The sequence below is a fragment of the Schistosoma mansoni genome (genome assembly GCF_000237925.1).
Source record: "Schistosoma mansoni, WGS project CABG00000000 data, chromosome 7 unplaced supercontig 0100, strain Puerto Rico, whole genome shotgun sequence".
Classification (NCBI taxonomy): domain Eukaryota; kingdom Metazoa; phylum Platyhelminthes; class Trematoda; order Strigeidida; family Schistosomatidae; genus Schistosoma; species Schistosoma mansoni.
In genome coordinates, this window is record NW_017386020.1 from 77,325 (window position 1) to 92,701 (window position 15,377).

The 15,377-nt window shown below is 32.2% G+C and overlaps 1 protein-coding gene across 1 annotated transcript in view; it reads left to right on the plus strand.

Moving 5' to 3' along the window:
- Positions 1–8,156: 8,156 nt before the first annotated feature.
- Positions 8,157–15,377, plus strand: part of Smp_144620 (regulator of G protein signaling 3, rgs3,putative) — a gene marked incomplete at both ends in the record, with an annotated part of 35,920 nt that continues 28,699 nt past the window's right edge. The window contains one exon of the mRNA XM_018791021.1: positions 8,157–9,618. Within this exon, the coding sequence (XP_018645731.1) occupies positions 8,157–9,618 (1,462 nt within the window). The remainder of the gene's footprint in view (positions 9,619–15,377) is intronic.

Below are 15,377 nucleotides of genomic sequence, written 5' to 3' on the forward strand. Positions count from 1 at the left end.
AAGATGTTTGAACTCAGAGCTCTCTAGCTTGCTATGTAATGTAATTGTCTTATAAAACAAGTAAGTAGATTGTGAGATTCACATTTGTAATTAATCAGTAAAAAAAGATCCGAAAAAGAAAAAAAGTGATTGAAATATTTACACAGTTAAAATGTAGTTCAACAAGAATTTTCATTAGGGATTTTGTTTTAACTTTCTAAGTTTAGACTCCTCGCGTTTATTTGAAACTGTCATCTATTTGATCTGTAGAAAAGGAAAATGTATCAACTTTAAATCATAAATTGCTACGGATATTGAATCTTTGTATCTATTATGATTATGATATGAACCAGTATCTGATGGCATTACACCTACTTGAAATTGAGTATTGACAACCTCAACTAAGCAAAGACAACTAATGTGATTTGTGGGGATCTATATTTGATTGAGTAATTCTTCTAAGAGATGAGAAAATCCTCCAAACTACTCAGTTTTGGATTTTCCAACTTTCTCGAAAACCCAAGGATCAATTCGTTTGGCTGTCCCCAATATGATCAATCACGTATGAAAAACCAACACTGGTTTCAGCTATTCTACGAAAGCTTCTGAATTTCCAAGGTGGGTTGTCAACCTTTAACTAGACTTCGTTTTCTGTACATTAAATGATTATGGTATTTTAGCTTCATTGTAGCCCTTGGTCTTGTATTTATTTAAAGTAACATAGTCGAAGATTTTGTTAATCAAGAAATTGATTAAGACGTCAGTATCTCAAGCTTCCCGAATACCAGACACATCAAACGTCTAGATTTTCCCCCAGGCCGTAAAATATGTCTTAATGATCTCATTTCTAAGTTTGTTCTGATGAACTTGGAAATTTAAAACAGAATTTTTGTTGTTTTTAAGTACCAGACATCAGACTGTACTATATATTCATTGGAAACTAGATTTCATTGATTATCAGGATTGTTATTTTCGTTTCACTCAATGTTCCTTCACCTTTTCAATTGGTTCGTTGTATGCATCATAGGTTATCTATGATATTCTATCAATGTTTAAAACTTATAACGAAAAAATAACTTGAAAGCACCAGAAATTATAAATAGATTGTTAAAAAGGTTTCAAAATCATCTTAAAGACAAAATGTTATAGTTGCCAATAAAAGGTTTGGAATAGAATTGTACAGTTCCAAGACAATCCTTCAATTTACTTAATTTCTTTTAAATGTATGATGTGCGAAAAAGTCGTGAAACTATCACACTGTTATAGCTATATCAAATAGCATCTTAAAAAGTGCTTTACAAAATGAAAGATTGACATTTAGAAAAGTAATATCTGTTCTCTTTATTGTTACGTTGTCTGGTTTTACATTTTTCACTGTTTCATATTTACGTTGAAGTAATATACAAAACAACTGTCGAGGATGAATCATAGAAATATCGTGTATTTCGAACGTCGTACAGATAATTGTGTTGTTGAATTGTTCAAACAGTATCATTTGATCAAAAATTACTGGTAAAAAGTCTATATACGGACAGACAGAGGACAGGATATTATGGTTCAACTTCGCTATTTGATATGATTTACTGAACTGACCTAGCTTGCCTTTATTAATACTAATAGCACCAAACGTTCGATCATATTATTGGATTCTGTACACACAACATGTAATATTGTAACCTAAACTTGTTTTATATCCATCAATTTTAGAGTAATACACCACTCAGTTCTTCAAATGATGGACAAAGCGGGAAATAAACAAAATATCGTGATTTTGTAAATGTCATTACCGAGGTTAGACTTGATAATTACGAATAGATTGACCATTAAGAAGGTTGTTAACAATGAAAATATATTTATAAAATCCCAATGAATGGTAAATTAAATATCTGAAGCTTCGTGATTTAGCTTGAGTCATGTTATAACGTATGAATCCCAATTTAATATATGAACGCCAATTTAGGGAGGAGTGGATTTTACTGATCGGACGCAAATGATGATACTTGAAATCGTACGAGCAGTCTTGAGTGCTATTCGGTCCTTCCTATCTGCCTAGCCCAGCCAGTTGAGTCCAGAACACAAATAACAGCCTCGGCAATATGAATCATTATTTACAAACATACTGAGTTTTTATACAAACCAAAGTAATCAATAAACTGATTATAACTCAAGAATCGTATGATAATAAATCAAAGATCAAAATAAAGCTAATGATAAGAGAAACACGAATATGAATAGTTTAGTTACGTAACAACTGTACAATAGGAAATAGGCATAATACATTGGTCGATAAATAGTCCTTAGAGTTACCATTCATAATTCACCAGGGGATATAACAAGTCACTTCTTCAGAGAATAAAAAATAGATAAATTAATTAAATTAACACCTTCAAACAGTACAAAGGGAATAAAGTATTTTTGATAGAACCAAGATTAAAATAAGTCTGATCATATTAATGATATGTCGCTTCAGCCGAGGTGACATTTTGTGTGAATCCTCTTTGTATGTATGCTAATGAGTTCAAGATTTATGATATTTACAATGTGAAAGCTTTGGGTTAGAAATATTTATTTGTTAGTGATGGGTGATGTGAACATGATTGTATGTGGATATTTGCATAAATGATCCACGTTAAGTGGATGGGAAGTCCTTATCAACTACGTGCAGTGGAGTTTAGAAAACCTTTAGCCACTCACCTTTTTGTTCGGAAAGACCTTAAATTTTTCTGATATTCAGCTATTTAAAAATCTACATAGTATTATTAAAAACAAAGAGTATTATAAAGAACGATCGTCTTCGATAATTTCATCACGTTCTACAGTTATATATATATATATATATATATATATATATATAAATTGAGAATATGAAATTACACGTCAGCTGGGTCTTAAATACCACAAAACGAAATAACGTTATTGCTAATATTGAACTTTTCTCAGAATTAACATTTACAGTAATAACTGGTTTGATTTGCAGATTTTCTACAGGATTATTCTGAGATATTCTTCGGCATGATTCATGATCTTCAGCATGATTCATGATTTCACGAGAGGTCTCTCCAATATAGAATTCATCATAATCTACATATCGTAATCTGTGGACGTAATTCTGTATTGGGGTGATGGAGCTTTTATCTTTAATCTAAACTAAAGCATTTTGAAGCGTGAATTGTTTTAATTCTGTATGATCTAATAATTGGTTATAACACTTCTGTTGTACCGTGACTATACAGTAGAATTGCCAACCCATAACATTTCATTGAATTATTCAACAAAAGAACATTTCGTTTTAGTATATTTCTAATTATATTTATGGGAAAGTTTTTAAGCTGAAATATGCTAACTATATTTTCCTTTTCTTTTTATTTATCATTCGGTATAATCATCTTAATGGCTCGTCTGGATAAAATTAGAACCAAGGAACATTTTGCATCGAGTAGACATTCTGAGTTGAAGTCGATGTAACGACTTGTATGTCGAATTGCGTCAGACGATTAGATTTAAACATCCATTGTAATACTTCTTAAATTTATCAGTTCGGAAGGTTGTGGAGGGTTGTAAAGTTTTTATGAAAGCACATGCGTGCGTTAGCCGTAAACATGAATAAATAATTGTTGTAATTGTGAAATTAGATGGATACAAGTTCAACTAAGGAATATTTCTTCATTTCAGTTAGTTTCTCATCAAAACTCTACCTTAATATATTACCTTTTAAATTAAATCTAAAATCAACAACAAATAAGTAATGATAGATTAACTAAGTAGTCCATCTCAATATTTTATCTAAAAGTAGTAAACAATCAGTAACTCAGCATGTAGACAGTTATAATTAATATCAATGAAATGGGTGAAAAGAGAGTTAGATCATCAGATTATTAAGAGAGATTATGTAAGCATGAGATCAAAATTAAAATCGAAAGAGTATTGTGAGAAAAGTAAAAGTAACTAATTAAAAGAACAAGGTGGTTAAGCAAGCTGTCAAAGCATTTTTACGTACAAAGATTAACTCCACTGTCATGAGTTTCTGTGGCTTACACCATATCTCAATGATAGATTCTGTCTGTTCAAAAACCGAAAAAAATGATAGATTTAGTGTGTTTCAGTTTATCTGTAACCTTTGAAAACGTATTACATATGAAATTTAGTGGGTAAGCAGACAATGAAGAATCAGCATATGTTATTGCAAAAAAAACGGATTTTCAAATCATGGGGGGCTTTTGACATCCAAACCTAACAATTCGTAGTGTAAAGCAAGAATATGAAAATGCTAGAGATCTACTGTAATAATCATAATTGGTTTATTTCTTAATTTTATATAAACACTTCATTTGAAGCAGTTATGAACAGTAGGGAGAAAAAGCAACGTTTCATTTATTTTCTTTTTCCTTTATATTTACGTAAATCCTGTTAAAATATCATACTGGGCAATTGTCATATTTATGTGGCAAACAATAACTTGGTGAAGTAGACCTCTTTCTTTAATTAATGGTCGTTTTAACTCGGTGATTGCCGATCATTTCATAAAATTATAAAAACGGAAGATTAGTAGTGCATCCACTTACCAAGAGCATCAAAATAGTATGAATAGTTAACACTGCTGGAAATATTTTAAAGTTTAAACTTAAACCTATGACATTTGATGTCAACCGATACATCCCGAATTATTAATACAATGTTCCAGTTTTTCAGTCGTGACAGGATCGATCTAAAGCTACATAGTTACAATAAGACATTACCTGGATGGATAATACTGACTCTAGAAAAGTATATTCAATCTATGCACTTATAACTTAATTAACACTTAATTTTGTTGCAGGAAAAAATTTGGAAAAGTATTAAATTACAATTTAATTTTGCTTCTAATTATTATTAAATGAATCATTTAATAGATTTAAACATTTAAACTGTTGGATGCCATCCCAGTGATTTAGATGTTGAGCGCTAGCAGTGAAACTTGAAGGTTCTGGATTAGATTTTCAGTGAGATCATGGATACCCACTGCTGAATAGTCATATACTAATACAAAGCAGCTATACAGTGCTTTTTTGTCTTGAGTGGTTGCCTAATTATCTTGAAAGTTCAGGTATCAAAAAATGTTTCAAATCATCGAAAACCCAGGGGCCTTTAGTTTTATTCACAGCAAAGGAAGTAAACCAGATGGTACAACTGCTATTTTAAGCATATTGGTAAACAAGTGATTTTCAGTATGAATAAAGTTGACGATCATTTGTTTTATCACCAGTGAAAATTTGTTTCTTTTGGAATTCTCCGACAAAGTTATTCAAGCAAAAATCTATTGTGAAGATTTCAGTAGTTGCTCATAGAACTAGAAGAGAAATACAGCCATAAGATTAAAACGAGCATTTATAAGAGCGTATTATTCTGAGTAGCTATACTTATACCAAGCAGTGACCATTGTCTAGCTCAATAATATTTCTTATGAAAATAACCAAGATCAAACATCACATTTCATTTCCTTTCTAATCTAATATACATCATAATTAATCGTTTCCCGCTTTATATTCAGAATAAATGTTACCAACTGGAATATGAAGCATTGACCACACTTCTTCATTCAATTAGATATACTTTTTGATAAAGTATAATAGATAATTGAATCTATCCGTGATTCCTAACGGTCAAAAATATCAGACAAATATGCTTTTTATACCAGTTTACTAGTGTTTACCTTAGTACTGCCCATTAAACGTATACAGATAAATTTAAAGTATAGTTTTGCTAATCAATCACCTTTTTATTACGGCCGTTTGTTTTCTAATTTGTTACAAAGTAGTTTTTATCTTCATTGTGTTATTACAATAGAGATGTTCTCCAACGTTGTTTTTTTCAGTGTTGAACACTTATGTTTAAAGTGATTACAGATATGAATATTATAATCTGTTAAATTTGGCTGACCTTTTATAAGTATTGTACATCACGACAATAATCTGATGTCAATGGAGAGTAACAAACTTAAATCTTATACAATACAATATTCATTTACAAATGGTATTTTTGTACACATGACTACAATTTTAAATGACCATAGTTTACAATCCTTGACTTTCCTACAAATTTATTTCCTTAGTCTGTTCGGTGAAATTTCTTTAAAATCAATGTCACTCTCTGATTAATATCATCTAGAAATAAATTATTAATCACCTTAGATATTATCCTAAAAAGCATGATACCAAAAAAAGTTATGATAGGAAAAGTGGAAACTCATATAGATAATGTTATCTGTTTTAATGTTCTACATCATGTCTCCCTTTTTATTCATAAGAATTAATGAAATCAGTAGTTCTATTATATCATGAAAGAATTAACTAATGTTTATTGTCGTATAACTTAATTCGCTATAAAATGTGACTGTTATTTACATAAAATTAGTAGGACTAAATAGCTTTGAACGGATCAGTGATAATTTCAAATTCAGTGTTAATTGTATTAATGAAAAGCTTAAACTCTGTACATTATATGTTTGCTTCTCTTAATAATTTTAGGTGAAATCTTTGACGTATTTTAATTAATGACATTGAGGTGGTTGTTTGAAATAGGTGACAAAATCACAGGTGAACGAGAATTCGTGTCTATTACATTTGTAGAAAATTATGGTATGATACTCTTTTAATCTACAAAACAACAAAAAAGTATAACAGCTGCCCTAGTTTAGTATTTCATCATTTCATCATTTGTTACCTATGAATTTGTTTATGGATATTTGAAATAATGAAATTTTGTGCAAATTTTATTCGGCTATTCAGAAGATAATAACATGAGTATGATCACATTTCTACTTATGCAGTTAGTAGTGTCTAAACTAATTAATCATATTCGATTTGTTTTCATTTAGTCCTGATTTATGTGTAATACAGTTTTAAGCTAATAAGACTTACGTTAGACAATTCACTTTACCCGTATTTGGTTTGGGCGATTGGGTTGTGTAATGCGCTTTCACAGAAACAATGTGGTTTAAATTCATGTATATAGACCTGTACGTAATAAATAAGGTAAAGGTTTCACATATCTAAAGTAATCGAAGTAGATTTTGTTATGTTCATATCGTAACACATTACTGGAACCTTCTTTTCATATTTTGTTGAAATATATTATTCTAAATTTTCTCTTCATTCAGTTAATTACCATGAAATAGTGAGTCTTCAAATATCAGTAAAGATAAATAACTAATTATTGTAAACTGACTAGAGTTAAAAATTGGTTTAACATTTCACTGACAAAAAACGTTTTTCACGCTTAGTAAACTGAGTAGTAGTATATGACAGTAAAACGACTAATTTGATTTTGTGCAAACGTATATATCTATATATAATAATTATAATAAAATTTCTTGAAGGAAAGAAGAATCCTCTTACTTATCAGTAAAATTCTTGCATGTTCAACAAAAATGGTGCATGGTCCGGTTAACTTTCACTGCATCTTTGTTTCAAAGTACTTTTGTGGAACATTTTGTTTGCATGGAGAAGTATATGAACAGAATAAGAGGTTTTTATCTGATAAAATATCACTTGTGAGCTATTTTCCTAGTTACAAATGTCTAGTAACAACTATATGCTACAAATTACTGATTGCTTTACCAATAGCTTCCAGTTTATTGACACTGTTTTATTAATTATTTCATTATAATGTAATAATGAGAATTCAAATACTAACACTAGTAAAACAATTTTTTGTTATCAGTATACAAATTTTACCTCAATAATTAAATAAACTTCTTCATTTTATAATGTTATGCTTCATAAAATAATTTACACATATATCGAGTTCCTTGCCAAAAAAAAAATTGTTTTTTTTTTAAAAAAAATCAATAATATATTTCTAATAAAATTATTAATATGGATAATATAATTTGATTAAAATTCAGAGGGGGTTTTGTGGAGAATTTAGTATTTTCACAGTTGAAATCATGAGTCAATTGAAGCTAGACCACCATCGAAAACCTGGAAGCACTGGTGAATGGTCGCTCAAAATCGTGGATTAATTAAAATTGTTTCTTTTTAAGAAAATACATTTTCATTATAAATAATCATTAACCTTGTTCAAAATTTTTGATTTTCAGATTTTTTAAATTTTTCACTATATGGTTAATGATGACAATGATAAAGGAAGATATTTAAACTAAATAAGAAAAAATGTTTACACATTCAACTTGATGAAATATGCTTCAAACAATGTTACAAAATAAAATTAACAGTTCGTCAATACAAAAGAAACATCTTACTTTACCTATTGTAGAAAATAACATCCATATCATTAATGATACACTTATAGATAATTCTGAAATTGGAGATAGGAGTAAAGAGAATGTTTCTTGTCAACAATATTTTAACTTAAAAGAAACAACATATATACCTGATATATATGAATTTAGACAACAACCTATATTAGTCTTAACTGATCAAAGAAATTTACAAACTATAACATCACTGTCAAATTCTACACTTCAAATTACTCATTCATCACAGATTTCTGTAAAAGATCAAGAGCATCAAACATCTTCACGAGTATCTAACCTAGAGTCAATAAATTCAGATAATAATTTACATAGAAATCATGGTAAGATCAATGATATTGCTAAATTATCTTTAATACCTATACTTCCAAATAATTCAGCAAGTAATACAGAAAAATTATGGTTGCTTCAACAATCTTCTGATAATTCGGTGACAAATCCCAGCGTAAAACGGCATTTTAAACGTCGTGTAGCAAATCATCACTATAATCAACGCCCTATTTGTTTTAAAAATGAAGAAAATCTAAAGAACCCTTGTCATTCACGAAATACAAAATTTGATGTTAAGAATAAATTTGGATATAGTTCACTCAGTGCACCATCTTCACTTATATCTAGTGCGATAGCTACATGTTCAGAATTACAAAATGAAAAGACTAAAGAGAATGAAAAAGTGAATTATCAACAATTACAATTATTATTACCCACACTATCGACAGTAAATTTGACGAATGATGAGGATGAGAATTGTTTAAATTGTAAATTTGTAAACGACTTTGATATTGCTTTAAATGAAAATAGCATTGTAGCAACTGAACCAGTACAAATTACTGACCGATCATTTTCAAATCAATCTATTTCAAACGACTATAAAGCTAATTTACTAACATCTAGCGAATGTCTTTCTTCTTCTTTAGAAAATCAAAAATTAGATGATTCACAACATAATGCTATTCTTAATAGTAGTAGTTGTATTAATTCAGACAATGGTAATTTTCCAATTCGTTCACATTCATTTTTTCACTTACGCCGGTTAGATTCCCTTAGTTCAGCTGGATCTCATTCTAAACCTGATACAGATACATTATATCCTATGAATGGTTCGTTCAACCAATTAGCTATTCGTGTTTCCTCATCACCTTTGTCAATTTGTACTAATAACATCTTTTGTCAACATAATAATTGTTCAGAAGACCAATATAATAAAGCTATTTTTAATGGTAACAATCATGGTAGCAGTGGTATCAAAAGCAGGCGGAGTAAATGTGAGAAATATGTCAGTCCGGACAAACACACTTGCATTAGATCTTATTCAGCTATGAGACATCCAAAAGAATGTAATCCACGTGTATTTCGTTCACCTCTCGATGTCCTTTCACCGTGTAAAGGTGAGAAATTTTGTAGCATTGTGTCAAACATTAAATTTTATAGCAAAAACATTCTTTGAAAACATAACGCATGTCGCTTGGTCCTTTGAGTTAACTATAACCTCTTAAATAATTCCACAAGTTTATATATTAAGATAATGTAATGTTGAGTAAACTCATCATGTACCGATACTTTACATCTGCTTGCATTGCAACTTATAAGAAACGTTTGATTTCGATGTTATTTAAAAAAAAACTGAATTAACCATCAAGGGCCTTATCACATAAACAAGGGTCTCTTTAGGTAACAGTAAATGTTAGCATATTTGAAACATCTCTCAATAAACAGCTGACAAATAAGTAGTCTGAAATTAATTATTATATGAAGATCTCATCAAAAGTTGTAAACGCGTCTTGCAGATGATTGTCAGTTACCTTAAAACTGTTGATGTATGACATGAGTACCTTGTTATGTATCCTTTAACCCTAGTAATAATCGTTAGCGTGCCAATTAGTCAAACTGATAATTGTTGTTCATATCTCTGAGCCAGATGGTTTAGTTGCTGAGCTTTCATTGTCGTTCTAGGCAACATAGTCATTTATGTGGTGGACATCTTTTTCGTCCTACCATGGGACTCTTCAGAACTTCTCACTCACGAAACCTTAAGCGGTCAAACTTGGGACCTACAGGTTTTGTGGCTAGCATCTCTTCTTTATACCAGGATTTCATATTCACAGATTTAGTCAGTAAGCAATACTATGAAGCTACTGTCTATTTCCGTCAGTGATATATGTTTCTTACTGGAACAAACTTTCTCCGTAGTATTACATAGTTTTCGTTGGTTATCCAACTAGTCAGTCCGTGATGTAAACTACAAATAAAACGGTCACCTTAAATTGAATATGCTAACATTTTTGATAGTTGTCATGAAATGTTCTCAGTTAGCCTGGTGTCTCAAAAAGATAATAAGTAATCCCTCTAGCTATGACATTGGTTGATATATAATCGATTTTCAGTTCAGACAGAAGATCCCCCAAACTTAGATTCCCCCACATAGCAGATTACATTATATCCTTTGTCTTTCAACTGTATAGATTGCTCATTACTTAAATAATTTAATACTAATCTTTAATTTTTCAATATATTTTACGAATTATCGAATGTAAGATGTTAAATAAAATTACGGTATGACAACTTACTATTTTCAAGAAGCTATCTTTTAACATTTCTTATTACCACAAAGGTCACCAGATGTAAGAAAAAAACACTTCATGCTGCAAATTATTTTTAAGCTTCCTAAATGCCAGATTGTTTAACAAACGGCATGAGATATTTGTATATGTGAATATCACTGTAAAATGCTAGTTTGTTATAAAAGTTGTGCTAAATTCATAAACAATTTTTTAAACTACATGTTTTGTATAAGTATCAACGTTATTATTAAATACATGAGCCAACTGAAGCTAGACCACCATGGAAAAACTGGAAGCGCTGGACGGTCGTTTCATCCTACTGTGGGACTCCTCAGTGGTGCGCATCCACGACCTCGCCTCATGAGATTCGAATGCAGGAACTATCAGTCTCGCGCGTGAGCGCTTAACCTCTATACCACAACTATATTAGCTATCTTATGTGAAATTTTAGGTAACCCTAACTCATAAGGGCTAGCTTTAAACGACAGGAACAACTAACAATACATAATGAGGTTACATTGAGCTGGTGAAAACAACTATAGGAAAATTATTTTATGCTTTGGTCATCAGTGATGTTACACTTCTGTAGTACAGACCGTCTATAAAAGATATTAGGCTAGTCGACAGGCAAATTAACTTTGTTTTAACTTAAGAAATACGTAAGTAATCCATAATTCTTGTATTATTTGGCAAGTTTTGTTAAAAAGTAAATAGTAATGAAAGTTCATTCACCTTGGTTAATGGAAAATTTTTGGATTATGTGATAAGATGTTTACAACATAAAGTATGTACAGAACTCTCAGTTAAGTATCAAATTTTTAGCGCATTTGATTTTAAAATGATTACGGCTACTAGTAATCTATTGAATTCACAAGTCACAATACACACATAACATACTCTTGTAAAGAGACCACGATATAAACGAAATATAATAAAAAGGTGACAACGTTTACACAACAAATACTCCTAAGTATGCATTTCATCCTGAATTTCTTATGAGCTGCTGAGTGTCGATAGTGAGGGAAATCAATATGGATATTCAATGATATTTGTTTTATACTTTCTCGGTAGGTGATCTAGTTAAAAATTTGCTTACCATAACACTGACTACAGTTGTTTGTTTTGTATAACAAATAAGAGGGTTTTTATACCCAACATGTGTCTGTCCAAATAACAAGATTCCAGTAAAAAAAACTGTGTTATGCTAACTTACAACTCTTGGATAGAAACTAATGAGACAACCATTGGAAGTCCTTTTAAACATTATTAGTAGCATAATTTAATTCGTTAATAAAAAGCATTAACTTTTTGTGAGACGTCAGTATATAATTTTCTTCAGTGAATAATAGAAGCTTCCAGGTTTCCTTCAGTGGTAGTTCAGCTATCATCAGTTTATTATTCAAACTATGAAAATAGTTTTTATTCGTATTTTATTTAATCGAATATCAAACTTTATCTCGTTTCTAATATGGTCAATATTTCTCCTAATCAATGTGTTGCTATCCTTTTTAAATACCAATAAACCTTATTATTATTATTATTATTATCAGAAGGGGGTTTCGTGGAGATTTTAGTAATTTTATAGTTGAATTCATGAGTCAATTGAAGCTAGACCACCATGGGAAACCTGGAAGCACTGGATGGCCGTTTCGTTCTAGCGTGGGATTCCTCAGCAGTACGCATCCACGATCTCGTCCCTTGGGATTCGAGTGCTTCCAGCGCTTCCAGGTACTATGCATTCTTTTGACATCTGCTTCCAACTCCTGACGCAATATGTTCCTTGGTCTTCTTATCTTCATGTTCCCTTCAGGATGCCACGTTAGGGCTTGCCACGTGATGCAGTCTGATGAGTTCCACAGTGTATGTCCTATCAGCTTCAATAATCGTTTCCAAATTTCCCCTTTCAGCTGGAAGTTGGTTTGTTCACTGCCATATTAGGTCGTCGCTGATGGTATTCAGTCTGTGGACACTGAGTACCTTGCGTAAACACTTGCTTATAAGTCCCTTCACCTTTTTGATGATGGTTGTAGTACTTTTCCAGCTTTCAGTTCCGTGCAGTAGAACTGTCTTGATGTTCGTACTGAAGATTCCTTGATCTTGGCTGACTGTTGTTTTGAGTTCCATATTTTCTTCAACCGTAGGAATACTGCAATCGCTTTGTCAATCCTCGCCTTTACATCTGCATTCAGTCTTCCTCACTTATCAATGGTGATGCTCAGGTACGTAAAACTTAATATCACTTTCAGAGCTTATCCATGAAGTGTTAATGGTTCGGTGCTCTCAGTATTGTATTTCAGGATCTTGCTTCCTCTCATGTGTATGTTGAAGCCTACTGCAGCAGAGGCTGCTCATATACTATCTGACTTCACCTGTATTTGTCCGTGTGTATGGGTTAGAAGAGCTAGGTGATCTGAAAAGTCCAAATCGTCTATTTACATTCAAGCTGTCCATTTTATTCGGAGCTTCCCCTCAGATGTCGAGGTCTTCTCAATCGATCACCAGAAGAAACAGGAATAGCGAGAGTAAGCAGCCTAGTCTAACACCGGTCTTCACTTGAAATGTATCTGTGAGCCATCCTCCAGGCACCACTTTGAAGTGTAGTCCGTCGTATGAATCCCGTTTGTTGTTAACGATCTTCCCAGGTACATTGTAGTGTCGAAGGTTCCAGAAGTTTCTTGAGTCCACAATGTCAGATCTTTTACCATAGTCAGGGAAGTTGATGTATAATGACGAATCCTATTCGATTGATTATTCAACAATTATCCGTAGTGTTATTTGGCGGTCTGTGCACGGCCCATCCTAACAGAATCCATCCTGTTGATCTCGAAGTTTAGTGTCCATTAAATATCTCATTGTGTTCAACAAAACTCTGTCCAGGGTTGCTATAGAGATCCATACACTATGATGGTGCTTTCTGTGGTTCAGAACCTGTTGGCACGTCGAAGTGAGTGCTTCTTTGATCCCTTTCTAGTTGTTCCCTAAATACTTTCCTCTTCTTTGAGTAGATCTTGTAAGGATCTAATTTGTTGGCAAGAGCTATCCGGAATTCGCTGAGTTTGTCACTATCTCAAAGGAAGTCTGTATTAGATCTTTATAATTCTGTTTCCCCAGCTGTCCAGCCTTTGTTTAGCTTCAGTGTCATCTTGGCCACAATCAGGTAGTGATCTGAAGCTACGTCAGTTCCTTTCTTGTTTCTTCTGAAATTTTTAGTGATGCAAATATGATCCATCTGGTTCTTCGTGGTATTATCCGGTGAGACCTATGTAGTTTTGTGTATGCGTGTGTGTGAGAATAGTGCGCCACCTATAACTATTTTTTGAAGGCACATAGATTTGAAAACCTTTCACCATTTCCATCCCTTTCTCTCAGTACATGTCGTCCCATGATATTTTCATACCTGGTGTTGTCCATTTCGACTTCAACGTTTAAATCTCTCATTGTAAAATTCGAAAATGGAAAGGAGAAATGTGTTTATATTGTGAAACGTTACTAAGTATTTACATGAAAAAATATACATGGTCGTTTATTGTCCATTTGCATCATTCGATGTGTTCTTCAGTCTTCTCATATGGTCTCCAAGTGTTATGCCAACGTGGTGCTTTCGATGTACTGAAGCTCTTCACTCCATCTGACAGTTGTTGCAGCTTCGACTCCACACTACTTACAAACAATCTTGTGGTTAGTGTCCACTACACCATCAGGATGGTCAGTACTTTCCCAGGCATTTCTCTACGATTAACTTTTGCCTCTAATAAAACTGATCTTCATCATCTTAGCTTTCACTGGTGGGCACATAGCACTAGATTAAATTTATTTAGATTCCCTCCTTCTTCGTTTTAACGATGTTTTGATGATCCTGGATCTATGGAATTCCCATCCTATAAGTGCTTTTCGTGCTTCTTTGGACATCAGTGGAATTCATTGTGTGTGTGAGGAATTTTCTTCTTTATAACCAGAGTACAACAGTGTCACTCCTAAATCTAATATTTTCTGTCTAGCTTGCGTACAATGGGTCTCATTAATTTCTGAGCACCACCAAGATGTAGCTATTTGACTTGTTCTGCAAGTCTCCCACATTGTATGGAAACCCATGTTTCTATATTAATTGTTGCTCTGGCTGTCAAGGTGGGCATCGACCTTGGGATTTCCTGAGAACCTCGGTTTCCACCATAAGGCGTCATAACTATTTTAAATGAAGATCCTTTGACTCTCAGGACAGAGTTTAAGTGGGTTTTTCTTATCAGCATTTATTTAGCAAGGTTCTTTTCTACAGAATGGGAACGCCAATCGCATCCCCGACCCTTCTCTTTTATCCGGACTTGGGGCCGGAATTAACCGTATTAAAACTACAGGAGGAGTTCCTCTGATTGTTAGGGATTATTAAACCCACACTTTTATCATACAAAGAAAAAAATCCATTATAAAATTCACATCGACTTAATGTAAATTTGGATCTGTCTACTTTCAGTGTACTTTCGTTGTGTTAAGTTATTCAAACTGAGTTTTATTCACTGACTCAGTGTATTTTCAATGGTAATATCTCATTCATCGTGAAGTGTGCTACTTGATTTTCAATGAATTTATCC